This window comes from Macrobrachium nipponense, chromosome 6 (assembly GCF_015104395.2).
Source record: "Macrobrachium nipponense isolate FS-2020 chromosome 6, ASM1510439v2, whole genome shotgun sequence".
Lineage (NCBI taxonomy): Eukaryota > Metazoa > Arthropoda > Malacostraca > Decapoda > Palaemonidae > Macrobrachium > Macrobrachium nipponense.
Window position 1 is genome coordinate 77,644,650 of NC_061108.1, and position 24,966 is coordinate 77,669,615.

A 24,966-nucleotide genomic window follows, 5' to 3' on the forward strand; every position below is an offset into this window, starting at 1 on the left:
TAAGTAAGCTAGTGGCGTCGGGTTTGCGTTTTCTTCAAGATTCATCATCTGTCGACTCAATGGCATCAACTACGTTTTCTATGATCGACGCATTTTTTCTTTGTGAATTTTTCCCGAAAATAACTTACATATGACACACCCGGCGTGTCATCTTTGCACAAACAGAAACAAATTTATTGACGCACTACGCATCATCAGATCATGAGAGGGTTAAAGAAGTTCAGATTCTTATGTATGAAATTTTTTAACTGTCACTTATTGTGTAACAAACATTTTAATCATCTTCCCTCCCTCAATTTTTGTGAATACGTACACGTATCAGCCGCCAACAACTGAACCAAAGGCTATGGAAAAAACAAAGATGCCATGTTCATTGCAGGGTAAAACATGAATGAAAATGACATGAGCAACTTTTTTTTCATGAAAGGGGCAACTTTTAATCAGTGCATAACAAATAAGACTCAATATCCTAAAGTAACACTGAAAACATAATTCAAAAATGTAGTAAACAAGTAATGGACATTGTTTCCTCTCAAGAATTGATATAATTTACATTATAAATAAAAATAAACTTTAAATGTAATTTCTATTTCTCCTATGATACAAACCTACACTTTCATAAATGGAGTTATGCATGCCTGCGTGGGCAACTATGTACATACATTTATGAAAGCGTAGGTTGGAACAAGCAGTATTTCAAATAAGACCTTACCTGGCTTTCATAAGGTAGGAATGCAATGTTGATTTCTTTAAGGGTTTTGATATATTTGGCTACAGGCTGCTTACAAAGATCATTGAACAACTCATTTGGACAAGCTGTTGAACAAAGGCAGTAATCAGTAAAGGTAAATGCTGTAACTATGAGATACAATATAGTATGGCTAAGTACACTAGATTATTATGAGAAAATACAGTAGAGTACTATTGTTCTTATTATATTAAAATATTTACACATATGTACTACTAGAAATATGTACAGCGGTGCTCAAATCTCATGCGACATGATTCTTTTTGTATCGTCCAGATTCTTAGATTCAATGTGACGTTGCCAAGTAGTGCTAAATTTTTTTTTTTATTTGTAAAGTCATTCATGTCAAAAAGTTTGCCAATGCACAGCTAGCCCTATTTTCCTTGTGGTTTAATAGATATGATCCCTTTTATGCATATGTATAATTCGTAATCTGTGGGACTGGATTTTTTTTTTTTTTAGTTCAAAGTGCAGTGTGATAAGGTTAGCGGTGCCACCAATGAAAGCACACTTACCATGCCCCTCGGACTGGTCAACATATCCACGTCTGCAGCATTATGACAGTAGACCTAATAAGCTCAACAGTTATAACAACAATTTCAAAGTAGGAATATGAATTAAAAAAAAAAGTTTTCTTTGAATGTTGAAGCTTTCGGCAGTGTTTAAGATGCCTGTATGTTGCAAAATCTTTTATAGGCCTAAAAAACAAATTTAAGTCTTCTGAGATGTAATCTGTTACTGATGAATTTATTTGTAGAGATTACCTGTTCTTTGAGGAATACAATAGGAATATAAATTACAACCAGTTTTCTTTGAATGTTGAAGTTTCATGCTGTGTTTCAGCTGCCTGTATGCTGCAAGATGATTTATAGGCCTAAAACTAATCTAAGCCTTCTGGGATGTAATCTGTTACTAATGTTTTTATATGTAGATACTACCTGTTCTTTGAAGAATAAAAGATGATAATGATTTTGGCTATATGTAAAAGATGGCTATTAGTCAAAATATCAAAAGTATTAATATCAAGGCGTAAGGAACACTTGTTTTTCAACTGGTTTAAAATACTATTTTCCTAAGTCCTGCTCGCTTTTGGTGTATAATTAATTATTTCATCAGGTAACTTGAAGTGCAAGAATGATTGGATAACCTCATTTGCTTTCAGGCCAGAAATTGTTAATTGAGAGATGTAAATGGTAAGTGTAAAGAAATCTAACACCTAGGCCTAGGAAAAAATATCTTGACTTTGACAAAAGAATAATTGCTTAAGCAAACATCTGCTATTATGCCATCATTTTTGAAATATTTAAGAAATATAACAAATAATTATGTATGAAAATCCATATGTTCCTCTAATACATATAAAGTAAATGTTTTCATGATAATTTCATGGTCGCTACTCATTGTAGACCTACTTATGTTACACCAGGTGGTTGTTGTTGCACCAACACTAATGATACATCACACATGCTCCCCTCACACGTTGATATCGGTGGGCACATTCTACTTTTGTATATACATATTTAATTTTTTTCAGCTTTTGTATAAACATATTTAATTTTTTTCAGTGTTGAGTGTAAAAGCAATCAAATAGGAATATTTCAAATTTTATGCTTGCTTTGGAAGCATGATTAATGTTGACAATTTTTTTTGCTTTTTTTATTTAACATTTGAACTGAGGTTTGACGACTATTTCGTTTTGGTTAAATGCTTCAGTGATGGGTGAACGAAAGTTTTGAAAATGTTTCGTAAGAGTTTTTCTGAAATTTGGCTACACGTAATATTTTCTTACAGTTTTGAAATATTTGGCAGATTTCACTCTTATGGAGCATATCATGACCTTATTGTATGCAATAATCACGTTTCCGCATTGAAATGATAAATAAATATGGAGCATGCTAGGTTGCCAGTTAGTGAATTTTGAACAAAATCCTATGGAGTCATGATGCATGAGATTTGAGCATCACGGTACAACTAAAATACCACACTTCATCATGTATCAGTAATGTGTAACAAATCCAAAATTCTCTCATTACTTTCCAACCAAAACGTCTTTTGACATTACCCACTGATACAGTATAGCACAATAATATAGTACTGTATATAATTTTACTTAAAGAGTATCGACTTCGTTTTTCAGAAAATATATGAACAAGATTAAAACTCAATAACATGTTTTATATTTTCCTTTATTTTGAATTTGAAGAAAAGAGGTTTAGTTTGAAGTTTCTTTTATAAAATACATACAATGGTTTTATTCTATAGTTTATACAGTATGTATGTACTACTTGGACAAACATAAATTTGAGTCGCTGATTTTTTTTCAATACAGTACTGTACTTATACGTACCAGTTTTTTTCTTTTGAGAACATTCTCCATCTTGGTAAGGAAATAATAAACAGCAAAGGACAGTAGTACGATTTAGTCATATTTTAAAAATATATACGTACTTATAATTTTTATCTGCTATGATTTCATTACTGGGGCATATTAAACTAAGCATTACACAAAAATTTTTAATAACAAAATTGTAGCTACTTACTTTCTGTGAAGTATACATGACACAGTTTGTATTTAGCTTTACTGGAGATGATAAAATCTTGCTCTAGCCCACTGATACTGGTTTTAGTAGGTTGGATAAGATATATGGCTTCCAATGCAGGCAGAGGTTCACGACTCTTATTGATATCTTCCACAACTGTCATTAGAAATAAACAAAGGTTAGCATTTCAAATTGTTTATAACACATACAGGCATGATATACAAATACGCTGCTGAAAATATAATGAGAGACTATTTTATTTTTTTGCATTAGTATGTGCTAACACAGGATCAATATTCAATCTACTTCACAGAAAAAGGAAACAGAAAACTCAAGTCCCCCAGAAGTAAGTGCTTTTTGGTCAACATAAAAGACAATACAGTGGTACCTCGACATACGAAATTAATCCGTTCCGAGGAGGCCTTCGTAACATGAGCTTTTCGTATCTTGAACCGCATTTTACATGTAAAATGCCTAATTTGTTTCAAGCCCAACAAAAACACCCCAGTAAATTTTATAATAAAGCTAAATAGACCAATAAACAATGAAATACTACAACAATTTGGACCATTCAATACCTAACTTAATACGTACTACTAATATGTACCTGTAAATAAAGTGTATTAGTGTACATGGTATACAAGAAATACTGTATGTACATATGTATGTATGTAGTAAAATGTGGAACCTTACCTTTCGAGTGAGGCTATCTCCGAAAGTGGCGACAGAGGAGGACAAACGGCAGAAAATTTGTTACGTAGTATGTACGCTTTACTTAACGAAACAATTTCAGGACTAGTTGCGAAACAGTTTCAGGATCGTCAACTGTTTCAGGATCGTCAACTGTTCCTGAATCTGCAGCACCAGCTTTGCCCACATCGAATCCCTTGAAGTCTCGAGCAGATATGGCATCAGGCCAGAGTTTCCTCCACAAAGAATTCAAGGTTTGCCTCAAAGCATCCTGCCAAGCTTGATCGATGAGTCGGATGCATATGGCAACATTGAAATGCTCCTTCCAAAACTCACGCAAGGTGAGGTTTGTGGTATCGGTGATGTTGAAACATACAGCTTCTTGAAGTTTGATATCACTTGCTGGTCCATGGGCTGGAGGAGAAGGGTGGTTAGGCGGAAGATAAAGAACCTTGATAAAAGAATAGTGCGCTAGGATATCTTCCTCGAGGCCAGGAGGGTGAGTAGGGGCATTGTCCAACAACAGCAGACATTTCAGAGGGAGGCGCTTCTCTTCCAAAATTTCTTCACAGATTTACCCACTCAGTGAACTAAAGTCTCGTTACCCAGGCTTTCGCATTAGCCCTCCACATCACTGGAAGCTTCTCCTTTCTCACTTTGTGGGCCTTGAAGGCTCGAGGAGTCTCAGACTGATACACAAGTAGGGGCTTCACCTTACAATCCCCACTGGTGTTGGAACAAAGTGCAAGCGTAAGCCTGTCTTTCATAGGCTTATGCCCAGGTAGCTTCTTCTCTTCCTCCGTAATGTACGTCTGACGAGGCATTTTTTTTCCAAAAAAAGGCCAGTCTCATCACAGTTGAAGACTTGCTGAGAACTGTAGCCTTCGTTGATCGTATATGTGAACAAATGAATTCCGCGTGCGTACGATAACGATGCTGCTACAGAGTGACCGAAGGACGCCTTTACGTAGATGCACGATGGGAGAGATGCTGACCAATAGGAGAGCAGGATCCAATGGGAGAGCAGGAGGATGGTGGTGAGTCTACTCAGTTGGCGGCGTGCGAGTTTTAAAATTGTTCTCGGTGCTCCGGGCGAATCTTGGGACTTTACAGTAACAACCTTTCGTAACCTGAATTATTTTCGTACGCAGAGGCAAAAAAAATCTTCGTATTTGCTTTCGTAACTTGAATTTTTCGTAAGGTTGGACTTTCGTATGTCGAGGTTCCACTGTACAGGGAACTGTAGGCTTGGTTGAGTACAGTCCCTCAAACATTGCCTGATTAGCCTGTACTGGATCCTCCATCACTCTAGACTGAGGAAAAAGAGAATGCATAAATTCCACCATTCTCTTATATTCGCTTTCTGTAGCCTGAGGAAAACCCATTTCTGCAATAGGAACATCGTCTTCCAAGGAAGCTTCTCTGTCAGAATCTCCCGACCGCAATGGAGCAGGAAAAGAGGCAGAACGAACACCAAGATCTCCTAATCCTTATGAAAGGGAAAATGCTGATTCCTGACCCTTACATACAAATCACCCTATCTGGTAATACAATGGACCCCCGTATTCGCAGATTTCTCTCGGGAACGTTTCTCCACATTATTCGCGGATAATTTGCACATCCACAGTATTTTCCTATGAGAAATATTCACAAATTCCTGGTTTTTTTTATCAATTTCATCATAAAATGCACTTTTTGTGATAAAACTATCAAAAAACCAAGTATAACATTTTTTAGTGGGTTCTTCTTGAGTTTTAACTAACAAAATAGGCTGTTTTCAGCATTTGTATGGGGATTCCAAACATTCACAGGTTCTAACTATTCACGGGGGGTCTGGTATGCATCCCCAATGAATACAGGGGGACCACTGTACTCCTGAGTCAGTCGCCAACAGCTACAGGTATTCTCCTAATTGTGATGGGATTAGGTTCCAAAAAACTCATCGTATGTCCAAAAAATCGTTTGGAAATCAGCTGATGGTGAATACGAGTTTATTTCATTGTTTTTAACTCAATTCGGAGCGAATTATTTTGCTTCTAGTTAGCATAAAAGAATATCTAGATACTTTACTTATATGCGACAAGGTCATCATTTTGTTATAAGATGTGTTAATTTTAAGTCAAAAGATGAATTTAATATGTCTTGTTGGGAACTACGTAAATTTTTTTTTTCGTTAACAGATTGTTTTGTGGGCATGTTTATTGTGAAAGGAAAATTACGTGATTCCATTTGCTATTTTCACTTGATTTCTTCGTAATGCAAGCTTTACCGTTATGTTATTTATCGTTTATTGGCATGAAAACAGCAGTAAACTGTATTCTTACAAGAACTGAAGTTTTGATTAAAATCATTCTCTCTCAACTTTATCTACAATTGTGTTTGATCGGATAAGTTTATGGGAGTTTTATCTTTGTTACCGATGCACAATAACAGTCATTAACAGCTCGAAAAGTGTTCTCATCTTCAGCAACAACTTTGTTTAAATTTAACATGTTTCCTTGCAGATCTTCGATCTACAGTGAACTAAGTTATTACCTAAAAACATATCAGTCCTATTATACATAATGTCATTTATAACACAACTGCGGCAATTTTTTACTATCGTAGGATGGTTGAAATACAAGCCAATGGGTGTTGTTATCCAATTCAATGGTACTTAGCAAAAACATTGTTTCTCGTTTGGTTGTTCATGGCTGTAAACATTTACCAAACAAGTAAAACGTTAAAACAACTTTCAAAATTCTCTTTTGCTGTTTTTTCTTGACTTATTTAACTATAAGATGGGATAAAGTTAGGCTATTATAGTTTAGTCTGTCTATCTTGCTACCCGGTTGTACGCTCCTGGGCTGCACCCATTACGAGCAAAATTTTAAAATAATTTCAAAATATTGTCATATCGGTATTAATTGCTAACCCCATTGTAAAATTGGATTATTGTAAAACGAATTATCGTAACTCGAACATTATGTGTACGTTATACACTTGTCTCCTGAGAGGGACGACGAAACACCTAACCTTGAACCACTGTCAACAACAGGATTCGCCGAATGCGAAACACACATACCCAAGGCCAAATCACTCGAGCCAAATATGTATGGTTGCGCTACCTTACCACCGATGACAGAAGAACATGTAACCAAAGTGAAAGCTGCCGCTGACCGCATAAAAATTGAATCATACAGAGCTGCCGACGAAACACCTGCACCCAAAACAACCGGATACCCTAAACAAACACCTAATGGAGGCCAAGCTGCCATACCTAAAGCACTTGAATGACCTAACGTCCTGTTAGAATTCGAAGCCGCAACAGTGGAAAAATCAACAATAGAAGAGGGAGTACCTGTCCCTTAAAGACCAGACACCAAACTCTTGAACTAAACTGTCCCTTAAAGACCAGACACCAAACTCTTGAACTAAACTGTCCCTTAAAGACCAGACACCAAACTCTTGAACTAAAACCACACCCTTTGGAGAATGAAGCCACCGCACCTTCTGGAGGCTTCTGGAAGATTAGGAAAAGACATGGTCAGAGAAGAGAAGAGAGGTCACACTTGGTAAAACTACCGGAACTCCCACTGCGGAAGTTGAACAGGTGGAAGACACGCCCACCGAACTCACACTGACAGGTGTGCTTAATGGGAAAGTCTGATTCAGTGAAACTGAATCACCTACTGTATGTCTAATACCTTCCGCACAAATGGATAGCGAAAACTGCGAAATTGGCAGATCTGAGCGGACCTCAGGACAAGAACTAACTGCAGAAGACACCGAAGTATGCCAAATGTGGAAGCAAAGAAAAAGAATGAAAAGATTTTGGTGGCGAAGAAACACTTGGAAAAGACGAAACGGAAGAAGGGAATGAAATTGAAGTGGAAGATGAAGCCATTCTTTTAAGTGACAAAAAAAAAAAAAAATGAATCTACACTCCCTTGATGATCTTGATACATTTCATTTGTTAATTCAGGAAAATTCTGAAATGTGGTCCTGAATATTGGGAAACCCCAAATGAAAACATTGCCTAACACTCTATAACCCTGCGATAAGCCCAAAAGATTTGCATTGTACTCTGCTAAATTAAAAGACAGAAGGAATAGCCTCAATGCATTCTGCAACAGGCACTGCTTCGACCAATGGATCGTCTAACAACTTACTGGTCTTGTCCCGAGAAAAACTCATGGACAGAAATCCAATTTCTGAAGGATCCAAAGGGGACCCATCCTGCCCAAAAGGGAACCCACACCAGAACCCAAAGGAAACTGCTCCTGCAACTCTTCATCCTGAATAACTAAGCTAGAATCGCTAATCGTCTGTACCCCTCTTATTGCTAGTACATCTTTAGTACTTACACCTTTAGGGTAATTGAGGAATTCTACTGCTGACACTGCCTGCTCCACTCCGGGGGGGCCGGCAGATCCTACACTCTGTGCTTGCAGGGGAGCTGATAAAGAATGGCTAGAATCTGACATCCTATTACAAACATCCTTTTCCTTATGCAATTTTCCCAAAAGGTTGCTAAAAAGGCTTGTTATACTCGATGACAACCTACCCTCAAGCTTCCTAAATAACACTGTCTCAAGATTCTCTCGCTCTACCTTCTTAGGCTCAGGTTACTCTACATTTATTCCTAGATGCCAGCTCTCTCCTATGCTTTAAATTCATCTCCATCTCTTCTACAGACCACTCCCTACATTCCTCACATCTTTGCTTAACACTGCACTGGACTTTCCTGCAACTAACGCAACGAGAATGTCTGTCATGCTTGAGTATACTCATCCGTTATTAGCAGGTGATACAAGACCGATGAGCTCCCACATCATCGTTGCTGGACCGCTCCAAAGGCGTGGGTAATGAGGATGACTTTGAGGGGATGGTTGTAGGTACTTCCTTCTGGGATGGGTCCATATTTACAGCAGAGTTCATCAACGTTTTTACCAATTAAAACCAGAAAAGCAATCAAAAGCATACTCCAATTCCAATTTAATTAGTCAACAGAAGATAGAAATCAATTAAGGCTGTGAGGGTCGGGCTAAAGACCGTAAAAAATGTTCGCTTGAGCCAGGACATGTCCTGAAGGTTGAGCGAACAAGAAGCAATTGGATGGGGAGTGGTCTGTCGGCTGGTCCTGCCAACAGTGTTGCCAACAGTAGCACAGGTAATTCAGTAGTGTTTACCTGCAGCATTGGTAATGCTGGCAGTTAAAATATTTACCTAATTGTGGGTAAGTTTGTGGGGATATAGTTTGGGCCGGTCAGTGACCAGGGTTAATTCAGGTGTTCAGGGAATGTATTGCAATAAAAAAATAGTCTAACATTATTGCCTTGCTGCTAAATCTCACCGTTAAACAAGAAAAAACAGCACAGCAATTACAGAGTAGCCCAGCGATTTGTTCCTAACTTTTCGCCTTACAAGAGGCTTACTGGATCCCACTTTTAACAAAAATAAGCCTGCCTGTTAAAATTTTAAGAAACTAAAACTTTTCAATGGGTTTTAATCCTCATAGTCTGGGCTAAATATGTATTAAGGGTCATGCTGTCGCGCTGTGCTAAATTTCAAGGAATTATCGAATTTGAGTTATTAACAGTTTTCAACTGTTTTGATGTCTAAATATACATATCCTGAAGCAATAATGCAAACAAAAACAAAAAATTTTTGTTCATCACTTGTATGGCCCTATGAACCACAAATTGTGAAAAGGACCTACATCAAAAACAAAGATATCACTAACGTGAATTTCAAATTTAAGCTACAATGAAAAGTTAGAAACTTATAGCTATGTAGTTGCTTGGTAAGTTACTTATAGTATAAGAATATAAAACTTAACACTATTACCTTGCAACTAATTTCACCATCCTTTTTTTATAAATAATGTACAGAACACATATTCTAAAGAAAGGGTAAGCTACAAATATAATATTAAATGTTCTACCTAGCCTTGCCAATATTCATTACAAAGCCAACATTTCCAAGTACAGTGGAACCTCGACATACGAAAGTCCCTACTTACGAAAAATCCAAGTTACGAAAGCAAAGATGAAGATTTATTTTTTGCTTCTGTATACGAAAATAATTCAGGTTGTGAAAGGGTTAAGTCCGAGATTCTCCCGGACCACCGAGAACAATTTTAAAACTCGCGCGCCGCCAACTGAGTAGACTCGCCACCATCCTCCCGCTCTCCCATTGGTTCCTGATGCTAGTCACCGCCACAAGATCCTGTTCTCCTATTGGTCAGCATCTGTCACATCACGCCTCTATGTAAAGGCATTCCTTGACCATTTTTTGTGGCAGCGTTATCATAAACACTGGCACTCTTTTGTTCACAAATATTTCGTTTATTAACGTAAATTTGTGTTAGTGGTTTCACTTTCATTGTACTGTAAGTTACTTTATCGTGTTGTGTGTGAACTTAATTACTTACGTTATTAGCCATGGGTCCCAAGAATGTTTCTGAAGTTCATGGAAGGAAGAGGATGCTTTCTATGGAGAACCAAGATGGAGATAATCAAGAAGTGTTAATGTTTTCTGCCATTTGTTAATGTGTTTCGTAAAGTTTAGTGTTAATGTTTTCTGCCATTTGTCCTCCTCCTCTGTCGCCACTTTCGGAGATTGCCTCACTCGAAAGGTGAGGTTCCACATTTTACTACATATGTGCGTACATGTACGTACAGTATTCTTGTACCATATACACCAATACACTGTATTTACAGGTACGTACTACAATAAAGGTTATGTTAGGTAGTGAACGGTCCAAATTGTTGTATTTCATTGTTTATTGGTCAATTTAGCTTTATAATAAAATTTACTGTGGTGTTTTTGTGGGGCTCAGAACAAATTAGGCAATTTACATGTAAAACGTAGTTCGAGATATGAAAGAATCAGGTTTTGAAGGCCGCTTTGGAATGGATTAATTTAGTATCCTGAGGCACTACTAGCTAGTAGCTGCCCTTTTACTGAGACTATTTAAATGTTTTCATTATATTTACAGAAACTGTACTACTGTACAGCCTACAAACACATCTTCACATAAAATAAAATGCTTTTAATGCTAAAAAAATTATTATTATTCATAAGTTGTATAAATTCAGAAGATGCAAGTTAAAGTCTATTAATGTTTCCACAAACAAAATGCCTTTATGTACAAAGACATGCCAAGAAATGACAAATGTAGTCAAATGCAGATGAAAAAAAGCACTAAAGCCATAAGTATCAGTTATTATTGAATAAATGCTACATAAATTTGGGTAAAGTACTGAGCTTCTAAGAATCTCTGGAAACTTGCGTGCATCAGACCCTTAATAACGACAACACAACTGTTCCACTATTCCACATTAGTGGTACAGAAAGACCTCTCAGATACTGGCAAAGAGTAATATTGCTGAAATGAGAACCTCGCTTGTTTTGCTTCCACCTAAAATCTTCATCAATTCCAAGGTCAGCATTTTTCAGTTTGATTTCTATACAATAAAATAATTTTTTCCTTAACCTGAAAAAATGGCAATGGCTGACATTACAAGCAAAGGCTATGGACAATGGAAGAATCAATTGCACTAAATTGAGAAAATGTAACCAGAGCAATAAGTATAGTACTAAAAAATCAGGGTTGCATGATATGCGCTGCATAAGACGTGTGCTACTCAAATCCACAACACGAAAATGGAGAATGTGAGTTAAAACAATGATGACAAGAAAATGTAAAATAACAAATGAATAGTCGAACTTGGTTATAAGGTACTATTTAAAAATTGTGATGCAGTGACACAAAGAGGAGGTAATTGTAGTTGTCAAGTCAGAAAAACTTTATAAAAACTAAAACTAGTAGGTTAAGAATGCATAGTATAAACTACAGTAATGGCAATGTAAATACATATGAATGAGATGAATTAATAATAATAATAATAATAATAATAATAATAATAATAATAATAATAATAATATCCTTTATTTCGGTTCAGGGCCATATACAATGAACATACAAAATACACAGTAACATACACAATCTAGATATATGAGTCAACATGATAGGAAAAATTAGTAATCGGCACTTATCCACAAAATAGCTGAGGTAGCATAAAAGATAGTAATCATAATACTGGTAATAGTAATAATATTGGTGAGAAAAAAAAATGCATTGAGAGTTATAACAGTTAGTGCACAAATTATATAGCTTAAATTTCACTAGAGACCTTAGGTGGTTACAGTAGTCTGTTCCAGAGGGCTAAATACATAAATTGAATGTATATAAAAAAATAAAAAAACTTTAACTTGATAGTAATCACAGAAATAATGAAAAAATAAAATATCAGCAATAAATATAATAATGACAAAATCTGCAGATGACATCTTGCTAATACAGAGATTAAGTCCTTTAGGGGACAAAGGCCTCATTTTCCCATCTTTCCCACAATTTAGATCTTCTTGCTTCACTCCTTAGGATGCTTTGTATGAGCGAGTTGCCGCTGTTTCTCACTCGGGTTACCAGGCTGGACATTGTTCGCCTTACAATGATTTTTAAATTGTCCAGGTGGTTTTCTAAGAACATCTGTGTGGTGGAGTGGTAGCGTGGAGTGTTTGTGAGGCGTCTCAGAATGTCATTGTGCACAACAGTGATACGTCTCATGGTCTCTCGGGTATAGTTCGTCCAGAGGGAACACCCATAGATACTGTAGCAGTACGAGCGGAAGAGCAGCAGTTTCATGTCTCGGTGACAGAAGGCAAACCTCCTTGCAATCATGTTGCCAGTTGCACATAGTTTACGACGCCTCTGTTCAATGTCTGCCGTATCTTTTAGGTCGTCGGTAATAATGTGACCCAAATACGGAAATTCGCACACAAATTCCAGCCGATGGTTTCCGAGGAAAATTTGTGGTTCTGCAATATGCTTAAGCGATCTCGGGAGCAGCGACATGCACTGGGTCTTGGTTTCATTGTAGATTATATCAAATTCCTCTGCATATTGGCGGCAAGTGTCGATGAGTCGTTGGAGGCCATGCACTGATGGGGAAATCAGAACCATATCGTCGGCGTAACAGAGGTTGTTTATAGTTGTTTCATTGACAGTGCATCCGATTGGGAGTGAGTTCAGTTTGACATTCAAGGCATCTGTGTACGTATTAAACAGGTATGGAGAGAGAATGCCCCCTTGCCGAAGCCCGTTTAGGGAGCCAAAGGTGTACGATAATACGTTGCCCCATTTGACACAGAATTGCTGTGTGGAGAACCAGCAATGTAAAATGCCAATTAGATATAGGGGTGTGCACCTTTTATGCAGCTTCAGGAATAGCTTCAGGTAGTTTACTCTGCCAAATGCTTTTCTCACATCTACGAAACACAGGAAAACAGGAGATGCTGATGATAGGTAGTAGTTCAGCAATTCTTTCAGTATGTAGATGCAGGTGTCGGTTGAGTGGTTTGCTTTAAACCCGAACTGGTTGTCAGTGGTGTGTAGAAAGGGGAGAAGTCTCACAAGAAGAACCGACTCAAGAATCTTCGATGCGATCGTTGTGATTGCAATTGGCCGGTAGTTGCCAGGGTCAGCTGCATCCTTTAGCTTGTTTTTGATTAATGGTATCAAGTGAACTAAGAGTAGGGAGTCTGGAAGAAACTGGTGAATTATGCACGCATTGAATAAGGCAGCTAGCAAAATGTAAATTATCGGATGGCAGAATTTGAAAGCCTCTGCGGGAAGACCATCACAGCCGGGCGATTTATTATTAGGTATGCTGTTTATGGCATCGCTGATGTTACCTGGCGTAATACGGTCTGCAAAATGAAATTGAATGTTGTCATTAAGGAGGTTATCTACCTCGCTTCGGGAATCCTGATCATTTATGCAATTCAGGATATTGTTGAAGTGATCACCCCACATCCTTGCGATAGCCTCGTCTCCGACTGCTTCCCCTACTCTCTGTGATAGCTTTTTAGTTTTGGGATTTAAGGACTGGATATCTTTCCAAAGACGAGGGTAATCACCAGATTCTACGCTTCTAGACATTGCATCGGCTCTTAGTTGTTTTTCATTTAACCTGCAGTGCTTAAGAGCAAGTTTGAATTGCGCTCTTGCCTGCCTTATTAGTAATGCAGTGTGTCCTTCCCTCGGGCTGCCATTTTGCCTCCACAGTAAAAACATTTCTCGTGAGTATGTATACAGATCCTTAACCAAGTCATTCCAACCCGGTATATTACGAGAATTACCTTGACGAAATCTAAAGGCAGTCCTGCCCGAAGCAAGCATAGCGGAGATTATGTTCGAATAGAATTCATTCAGATCCCTCTTGTGGTGGTCATTTCTACATTTTGTGTTGGTACACAGTAAGGCGTCAGCCGGTTGAATTATTGACCGCAACCTGGTTTCCGTGGTCGCCCTAAAGTATCTGGTTTTCTGTTGGTTTTTAAACTCCCAGTTAACCGCTGGTGGGCGGTCAGTTAGTGGGTTCACGGTAGGGAGGGATGGGGTACTGAATGACACCTGTAATGGGATGTGATCGTAGCCCGTTGCAAGATCGTAGCGAATATTGCAGGTCATAATAGAATCATGAAGTTGTGGAGATGTGATGCAGTGGTCCAGCCAGGAGGTTGTAATTGCGTCCGCTCTATTATGTACATATGAGTAGGAGGAGGGAGGGAGGAGCATTACATCGCTAATTTGGAGAGCATGATTTTGACAGAAGCGAGTAAGTTAATTATAAAATTGTTTTGTGGGGTGAGAATTAAGGTCCCCTATTATACAAATATGATCAGCAGGAGAATCTTGAATAATACTGTGTAACTCCCCTAGGATCATGCAGTAATGATCAAAATTATTGTTATTTTCCCATGGCATATAAACATTAATTATTAGGATTTTAGAGTTCCCTACTGTCACTTGAAGCCCAAGCAATCTGTCACTCCTGTAGGTCATCACCTTCATCATATTGTCTAACGATTTGGACAATCTGGGAGACAAGAAATGATACCTTATGACAATGTTTAAAAAATGACAATTTGTCGAAAATTGCATTTTTCCTAACTATACAAACCTGAGGTCCTTTAACAATAGGAAGTAGCTAGCGGCAGCTGGAACGGTCGTAAGCTTCGAACAAGGGGAGAACGGTAGTTAACTGCTTGTCCGATCGTCGCGCGCCGCGCGACTGGGAGGTAAACAAATCACTTTTGCTTTTGGCCCATGCAAAATACGCAGAGTGAGGGGTGGCATGAGGAGGGACTATATGTTAAAGGACCTCAGGTTTGTATAGTTAGGAAAAATGCAATTTTCGACAAATTGTCATTTGTTCCGATACGTAATACAAACCCTCGGTCCTTTAACAATAGGAAGACTCACTTCTTGGTGGGAGGAATCTGAGTCTTTTTGATGAACAGACTGGTGTTCGTCCATCCCTGGAATGCCTCCCTGGTCGTAAGAGCGAGGGAGGGATCCAAGCCTCTGTCCGATTGATCGGGGTGTGCACCGCAGGATCAATGGTCAGACCTCTGGGCCGAGTACTAAGAGAGAGGCAAGCGTATCTCTTTGTACCAGCATTGTAAGAACTTTTTCCTTTACATGAGCAAATGTAAAGTAATGGGTTTGTCTCATGTCGGCATCCACTTTCTCCCCCTTGTTGGAGAAAGTGGTGGATATTTACTCCTATCTCTAGTTAAAGAGGTAGGATGGAGCTCTGTTGAATAGCTTACCTGCATCTGACTCCCTTCCAGCAAGGTAACGACCGTATCCCTCTGCCCACAGGTAGAGGTAGAAAAAGATGGTGAAGAGAAGCCAGTCACTCTCTCATTCACGCATTCATTCTCCCAGTCATACCAGGAATCGATGCTGTTCTGCCTGCTCGGGTGCTGGGTAAGCTTACACAACGTGTTGAGCAGCCACCACAGGTCCCAAGGAAAAAGTATCCAAGGACTTGTGGGCAATATCCCGAAGGTAGAAGGACGTGAAGGTAGTCTGGTTGGCCCAGACGCCTGCCTTCAGGACCTGCGCCACGGAGAAGTTCTTACGGAACGCTAAGGAGGGTCCGATACCTCTGACTTCGTGGGCTCTCGGACGGAGCGTACGGATGTCGTCGCTACCATCAGCTTCGTACGCTCTCCTGATCACCTCACGCAGCCAGAAGAAAGCGTGTTCTTGGAGACTTCTTTCTTGGTAACCCCAGTGCTAACGAAGAGGCGTCGACACTCAGGCCTGAGATGTCGAGTTCTCTTCAGATAGCGCCGTAGCGCCCTCACAGGACAAAGCAGCATCTCATCCGCATCATTATCGGTGAAGTCCAGGAGGGAGGGGATCGTGAAAGACTCGAACCTGTCGTCAGGGATCGACGGATTCTGAGTCTTAGCTACGAAGTTCGGGACGAAATCGAGCGTCACAGATCCCCAGCCTCTGGTATGTTTAACATCATAAGAAAGGCCAATGTAGTTCCCCTACTCTCTTCGCCGATGCCAGGGCCAGCAAGAAGAGGGTCTTGAGGGTCAGATCCCTGTCTGACGACTCTCGGAGTGGCTCGAAGGGTCTTCGAGTCAAACTCCTAAGTACGAGAGTCACATCCCACGCAGGGGGTGGGCCTGAGTTCCCTGGGTGGGCAAGACCTTTCGAAGCTCCTCATTAGCAAGGATATCTCGAACGAATTCGAGATGTCCAGTCCCCTCAGTTTTAGGACGAGAGCCAGGGCGGCTCTATATCCCTTAACTGTGGGTACTGAGAGGAGCTTCTCTCGGCGAAGAAACACGAGGAAATCCGCTACCTGCTGAAGAGTGGCTCTGAGAGGAGACAGACCCTGTCTACGACACCAACCACAGAAGACGGCCCACTTCCCCTGGTACACAGCTGCAGAGGACTGTCGGACGTGTCCAGCCATCTCTGTTGCTGCGCTACGAGAAAAGCCTCTCGTTCGCAAGAGATGGTGGATAACAGCCAGCCGTGAAGTTGAAGGGACTGGACTGCTTGGTGGTACGTTTCTACGTGTGGCTGGGCTAGAAGGTTGTGCCAGGTGGGTAGCTCTCTCGGTGCGTCCGCAAGAAGAGCCAGCAGGTCCGGATACCAAACGGCTTGTGGTCGTTTGGGAGCCACCAGGATCATTCTGAGATTGGGAGTGACCAGCGCTCGACTGATCACTTTCCGAATCAGACAGAAGGGAGGAAAGGCGTAAGCGAAGAGGTTGTCCCAGGGGTGTTGGAGAGCGTCCTCTGCAGCTGCCCATGGGTCCGGCACAGCTGAAAAGAAAACCTGAAGTTTTCTGTTGTGCCGGGTGGCGAAACACGGTCTACGATACCGGTCGCCCCCACAGGATAGATGAAAAAAAAAAGGCCCTTTCCGCCACGTCTTGGTGTAGAGACCATTCGGTCCCTATCACCTGATCCCGACGGCTGAGCCTGTCTGCTACTACATTCCTCTTGCCTGGAATGTAGCGTGCTGACAGCTCTATCGAGTGAGCCGTGGCCCACTCGTGCACCTGCACCGTCAACTGATGGAGCGGAAGAGACACTAGCCCCCCCTGCTTGTTGACATATGCCACTACTGTGGTGTTGTCGCACATCAACACCACTGAGTGTCCCACCAAGCGGTCCTGAAACTCTTGGAGAGCGTTGAACGCCGCCTTGAGTTCCAGGACATTGATGTGAAGGTGCTTCTCGTGATGGTCCCACACACCTGCAGTCAGCAACTCCTCCAGGTGCGCGGCCCCGATCCCTCGGTCGATGCGTCTGAGAACAGAAGCATCTCCGGGGGGGGAGTGCGTATGGGACTCCCTCTTAAGAGGTTCTTGTCGTCGAGCCACCAGGCTAGGTCTGCCCTCACCTTGTCCGTGATAGCCACGGGAAAGTAAGGAGGATCCTTGGCCTGAGACCAACTCTCCCTTAGTCTCCACTGGAGAGACCGTAGGTGAAGACGCCCGTGAGGGACTAACTTCTCGAGTGACGACAGATGGCCGATCACGACTTGCCATTGCTGTGCTGCCTGTTCCTGCCGAGACAGGAACCGGCCGGCTGCCTCCCTGAATTTGCTGATACGCAAGTCTGCGGGAAAGACTTGCCCTGCTACCGTATCTATCAGCATACCCAGGTACTTCATCTTCTGCTTGGGTTCGAGGTCGGACTTCTCGTAGTTTATCACGATCCCCAGATCGCGACAAAACTTGAGGAGTCGATCTCTGTCCTGTAGCAACTGCGAGCGGGAGCTCGCCAGGACTAGCCAATCGTCGAGATACCTCAGAAGACGTATCCCGTTCGAATGGGCCCAAGCCGACACCAGAGTGAACACTCGCGTGAACACCTGTGGGGCGGTTGAGAGACCGAAACAAAGTGCCGTGAATTGGTACACCGTCCCGTCGAAGATGAAGCGGAGGTACTTTCTGGAGGACTGATGGATGGGTATTTGAAAATACGCGTCCTTCAGGTCCACTGAAAGCATGAAATCGTTCCCCCTGATCGAGTCGAGCACTGAGCGTGCCGACTCCATCGTGAACCGCGTCGTGCGAACGAGCGGTTCAGGGGAGAGAGGTCTATCACCGGACGCCAGCCCCCGATGCCTTCTCCACTAGGAAGAGGCGGCTGTAAAAGCCCGGTGACTGGTCCTCCACGATTTTCTACAGCTCGTTTCGCCAGCATGGTCTTGATCTCCTGTCGAAGAGCGTTGTCCTTTGCTGATCCCCGGACATAGGTCTGTAGATGGACCGGTTTGGAGATGAGGGGGGCCGAGACTCGAAGGGTAGTAGATATCCCTCCCGAAGGACGTCTACTATCCAGTTCTCGGCGCCGTAGCGCTGCCAAGTCGCCCAATGGCTCGCCAGGCACCCCCCCCCACTTCCGGCAGCAGGTGAGGGGGAACGCCGTCCCTAGCGTTTCCCTCCTCGTTTCGACTTCTTTCCAGCACCTCCTCGGGGAAAGGAGGGCTGGGAGGAGGGCTGGTTGCGGCCTCCTCTAGCAGAAGTTGAAACAGCTGGAGTCTTCACACGGGGTTTGGACGGTGCAACCGTCTTCGCCGCCGTGGAAGCGCTAGCCAAGCTCTTTGGTTTGGCCGCAGTTACTCGAGATTGCCCAGAAACCTTCGAGACTGCCTGGTGGACTAAGCGGTCACTCTCGTCAGTGCGCCGCCGTTCCACCGCAGCGTCCACCATCTCTCCAGGAAAGAGAGCTGGGGAACTCCTAAGAGGTCCATTTCGTAGCCCGAGTGCCGCCTCACGCCCGGCCCCCTTGGTCACTCGGGTAAGGACTGCGTCCCTACGTCGAAGAACCAAGTTGGCCCACAGGTTAGCAGTCTGATGGGCGAGGTAAGAGATTGCTCTTCCTCCAGACTGGCACAGTCTCCTGAAAGAAGCGTCGTCTTCGAGAGCAGAACTCCCGGAGCCGGCCGCTACTTTGGATATTGTGAGGGACCACAAATCCAACCAGGAAACTGCCTGGAATATGCTGCCATATTAGCGGTAGATCCAGGGCAAGTGCCTCCTGCTGCGAGAACCATAGGTTCTCCGACAGGAGCTGCTGCAGGGACAACACCTGGAGTCAGCCTCGCTAACTCCGGGTTAACCTGTTTCGGCAGTATCGGGTCTTCCGAAGGCACGTAAAATCGCCTCTGTCGCTGTAGAGGAGGAGGAAGCAGCTTCGAGGACCGTCCGGATTTTAGCGAGTCCTCCCGTCCTGAGACGAGATTCCTCTCACCTGATCCAGGACCGTCCGCAAGCTCTGATCTGGCAACCCCCCCATCATTTTGGGCTCCCTCTTGGGACCCCAAAATGATTCGAGCCGGGACGTGGGCTCTGCTGGTGGTAGCGACGATCCTTCCGCAAGGTCATTATGCAGAGCATCAAGCTTAATGACCTCTGCGAAGTTCCTCTGTATCTCAGGCGTTCACAGGGTCTTGTGGCGTAGGACCGTCCAAAGTCCCTCCAACAAGAGCATATCCCTCGATACTCCTCCTTCAGAAGGAGGAACAGCGACAGACCCCTGACGGTCGCCTCCAACTACTTGCGCGTACGTTCTGGTCGGTCCTAAGACCGGTGCCTGAGCCGTACGGCGTCATAGCTGGGTCACGAGCGGCGCACCTCTCGTGATCGCTCCTCGGTATAGCCCGAGGAGGTTGAAGGGTACGGGAGAGGCAGACCTGACGCTCCCCCCTCGCTCGCTGGCAGGACCAGCGTGCGTGGAGGGCTGCTGCTGATCGTCAACCCGCGGTGACGGTCGAGCAGCAGGCCTAGCGTTGCCGCTCGCCTGGGGCGATTGGCTCGGCTGAGAACGTCGAGACCGATCTCTAGCGTCAGGCGAGCTGCCGCTGGTCACCGTCTCCGCCCGGTCCCATCGGGAGCGGCGGACGGGTGACCTGCTAGGCTCTCTGTCGCGTCGAGACCGGCCAGCGTCCTCTCGGCGCGTCAAACCGCTGGTACCAGCCGTGGCTGGTACCGGCGGCCGTGGGGACTCCTTCCTCGCCTCAACCCGTGGCCGGTCAGCGACCGTCACGTCAGCCCGAGCAGCCAGTTGATCGCTTGCGAGAGCGTCCACTGGCCTGGCGAGAGTCGTGTGCACGACTCTTGCCAGTCTTCTGCTCCGCGCCGCTGTCTTGACGGCGAGCGAGCTCGGGCGTCAAAACTTTGGCTGGACGGTCCTCTTTGGAAGAGCGTCCACTCGGTGCTTCCTCGCGAACGAGAAGCGGCCGAGAGACGGAACCTGATTTAGCGGCAGAACCGCTAGCACCAGGTGAGGACGCACCAGCCGAGGCTGGTGCACCTCTGGTCCCCGTCGACTTCTTCTTTGCAGAAGAAGCGACGGGGGCCCCGTTCCCGAAGGAACAGCAGAAGAGCTCCCCAGCTCGCCTGTGCGCCGGGCCCTTAGCCCTTATTCCCGATCCCGAAGTCTTCTTCGGGGGGTTATGGGGGGAGGAGGCACCCTTCTTCTTCTTCGGCTGTTAGCCTTAGAAGTCGAAGGGGAAGGAGAGGCAGCAGACGACGAAGAAGACGATGAAGACGACGACGACACCTTCTTCCTCTTCCTCTTCTTCTTCGCCAGGCTCCGCAGAACAGACGTCAGGTCTTCCATCCAGGAGGGAGCCGGGGCAGTTGCCGAAGCAACAGGGCCCGACTGCACCTGTCCGGAAAGACCTGAGACTGTGACAGCACCACCAGCAGCAGGAACAACAGGAACAGGTCCGGGAACAGCAGGAACGGCAGGAACATCTGAAAGAGAATGCCGATCTGAAAAGGAAAGAGTAGCTGGAACGGCAACAGGTACGGCAGGCACGGCAGGTACCACGGGAGAGCCAGGCGTCCTGTCGGCAGTCACCGTCATCCGTGGCACTGGCGGCAGGTCCAGGGGGGTACTCTTTGGGCAGCGGAAGTCCGGGGTCTGGCAAAGCAAAGAATCCAGGTGGTGGTGGCACCGTCCTCTTTGGCACGGCAGCAATGGGTTTTTGTATAGCCGCCGTGGGTGTCACCGACATTATATGGGGCGTATACACCAGATGCGGTGGCATCTCATATGCTGGTGTCGTCACTGTGGTAGTAGTAGTGGTCACCGCACCATGAGTGCCACTGCCGACCCGCCAACCGTTGAAGCAACCCCTGGATGCTGGGCACTCCCCTGCAGTCCCAGCGACTCCCACACCTGTCCCAAGTCGTCCTTCGCTGATGGCACAACCTGCGGAAGCAACAGTCGGGTTAAGTTGGAGGGGCTTCCTCTCGCGCCTGGGGGGAGAAACACCCCCCCCCAGAGCGGACGGAAGACCCGAGTACAGCTGTACGTCCGGGTAGCGGGCGCCCTCATCCTCCACACTCGACGGATCGAGAGAAAAGGAGGACTCCGCTACCCCCCCCGCAGGGGAAGGCGCGAAACGTGGGGGCTGGCCGGGGGGAGGCAGGAAAGAGGACGAAGTGTCCGTTACCAAAGGAGTCACTGGACTTTCCGATGACTTCTTGGGCGGCCTAAGTCTCTTCCTCTCTCGTAGTAGCCATCTTGCTTGGTGAGACGTACCCGCGTGAAGTCACAATAATCAACAGATATACAAGTTTAACATACGACTAGAATTTGCGAAATATCTAGAAGTGTTCGTGAACTATCGGTGATAAGATTATGTGAAAATAGTAGGATAAAGCGTCTTCTAAGTTAGTTTATCAAGTGTAATACTAGAAATCATAACAAGATGGCAGTAAGTTCCAACTGCGGGAAAAGGTGGCGTAATTGGCGATGTCTAGCAGATTCGCAATACGATGAGGTAGCAGGAAGGGAACTGGCATTTCTCATCTATGAAATCAGCAACAGTCCTAACCAAAAAAGATACAAAGCATTCATAGATATATTAGAAGGATATAATCCTTCAAACTGGAACAAATCTAATGAAAACATCTTGAAAATAATTGAAGAAGTTCCAAATAAAATCCAAGTGGTCAAGAGACTCATAAAGAAAATATACATAAACCAACATATTCCGACAAAGAAAATGAATAAGGTGAATCTTGTGAATATACTAACATTGATGCATTAGGAAAAAGAATGCCAAAAGCATGCAAACTGTGTAAGGTTTGGTATAGCATAGTCAATCCACAAAACCTAATCAGAAAATGTGCTGCATGCAACATTCCGACCCATCCACAGTGTGCTGAGGTAATACAAGATTTGAGAAAAGATACAAGAATTTTTTGTTCAACATGTCTATCATGGATAGACAATGTTATTAAATCAAGATTGAATGTACAAATAGTTGAGGATGAAGAAGAAGAGGAAGAGGAAGAAGAAGAAGAAAAAGAAGAAGAGGAAAACGGAAGAGAAGTAAACAAAAATGAAATGACAGAAAAAAATAAGGAAAACAAAGAACAAGATAAAAGTATGGATGCAGAGATACTCATTGATACTACATATGAGGCAATAAAGCAGCATACCTACGAAGAAATAAAATTACGATATGACAACAGAAAGCAAATCCGAAGAGGCTCTACCCAGATCTATACAATGACGGGAAAGATGAAAAATAGACAAGAAAGACAAAATCTGCAACCTTTTGAAAAGAGGGAATTGCAGATTTGGAGAAAGATGTTACTACAAACATCCTAAGATATGTCAAAACTATGAAATATATGGTAAATGTGCATACTTATGATGGATATGGAGATGATTGCAGAGATCTGCATCCAAAAATATGTAAAAACCTAAAAGAAGGAAAAGGATGTAAGTTCGACAAAAAATGCAAATATAGGCACCCTGTAGCCATGAATCATATCAAATAAATAACCAACCAAGTAATAAATCCAAATAAGAAAGAAACAAATAAAGAGAGAAATCAAGAATATCAGGTAAAAGAGAAAAGCAAACCACCAATGAGATATGCAGAGGTGTCAGCAAAGAATTTCAAAGCATCAGCTCCGAAAATTCTACTCAAGAGATAATAACTGTATTTATTATGCAAAGAGGATATTGCAGAAACGGAGAAAATTGCAGATTCAGACACAAAATGAATAATTATGATGAAGGAAGATCAAATATTATGGAAAAGTTGGATTTTTTAATGTCAGAATTCTGGAAATGAAAAAAAAAAAAAAGAACAACATACCAGAACAGGAAAGAGACATGGGAAAATCCTTATTACTATCAGTATTAAATGAGGAGAAAACACGCAAACCATCATAGTGATGAATGCGCAGGGTTTAGTTACGAGTAACTCAAAAAGAAAAAAATAGAGTACTTAGAAGAACTAACCCAAAATGAAAAGAAAATAGATATAATGAATATAAGTGAAACCTGGTATTCCCAAGAGACTGGGAATGATGATCAAATAAAAGGGTTCCAAACTTATAGATCAGATAGAAAAATAGGAATCAAGGGGAAGGGGAAAAACCGCCAATATATAGGGGGAAAAGACAAAAAACAAGGATATATGAGAAATAGTAGAAACCTCAGAATGTGAACTAATAGCGGTAGAATTTGAATCTGAAAAATTGATGAACATAGTAATATATAGATCTCCTAATACTAAAGAGTTTGACTTAATAATTTGAAAAATTGGATGATATATGTAGAAATCACAAGGACTGGACTATTCTCCTATCTGGTGACTTCAACTTTCCTTTCGTAGAATGGAAAGAACGAATAGGAGATTGTGGTTTGTACTTATACATATAAAAAAGAGAGTAATAGTAGTGCAGAAGATAAGAGGCAATTTGAAAAGCTATTAGATATGCTACTAGAATACAACATTCAACAATAAATCACCTGCCAACAAGAAAGAAAATACTTTAGACCTAGTATTTGTGAACGAGATGAATTTATGTTAAAGAAATAATAGTTTATAATGCGAGTATTTCAGACCATAATGTCATAGAATTAACAGTTCATTCCAAAGCAAGTGAAAATAGAGATAAGCAAGAAATGAAAAAGTGGAAGGATATGGAAAATACAACTTCTACAGTAAAAATATAAAATGGTCAGAAATTAATGAAGAATTAAACAAAGAGATTGGGATAACATTTTCGTAAGTGATGACATAAGGGTAAATACGGAGATATTATATAAAATATTGGAGATAATAGTGGAAAAATATATACCGAAGAAGAAAAGTAAAACATCATTCATGCATACCAAGAGACAGAGAATCTTGTTCCAGAAAATCAGAAAGTGGAAAAAAGGTCTTGCAAAAGAAAAAAAGAAAAAAATGCATGGAAAGTTATAGAACTAAAAAGTAAGATAGAAAATGCAGAAAAAAAAGATTATACAATCAAAAAGAAAATGAAAAACGGGACTTGGAAGAAAAAACCCTATTAAATATCAAGCAAAACCCCAAACTATTATACTCATATGCGAAGAAGATGAATAAAAGAAGAATAGAAATAGGCCCTCTGAGAATTGAAGGGAGATTAACGAATGAAAAAAAGGAAATTTGCAACATACTGGCAGAACGATATAAGAGAGAATTCACCCCTAGAATAGATAATGAAGATAATGATATAGAAGTAAGGGATGAAAATAGTGAATATTTAGCTGACATAGATATTAATGAAGCTGATATTGTGCAGGCTATTAATGAAATTAAAAATGGAG

General features: G+C 42.4%; 1 protein-coding gene across 1 annotated transcript in view; it reads right to left on the reverse strand.

Annotated features, from left to right (window-relative positions):
* The window catches only part of LOC135216167 (protein ROP-like), a 178,259-nt gene that overhangs the window by 85,132 nt on the left and 68,161 nt on the right, over positions 1-24,966 (reverse strand). The window contains exons 4-5 of the mRNA XM_064251288.1: positions 3,289-3,444; positions 713-816 (exon numbers count right to left, since the gene is read on the reverse strand). Of these exons, the coding sequence (XP_064107358.1) occupies positions 713-816; positions 3,289-3,444 (260 nt within the window). The remainder of the gene's footprint in view (positions 1-712; positions 817-3,288; positions 3,445-24,966) is intronic.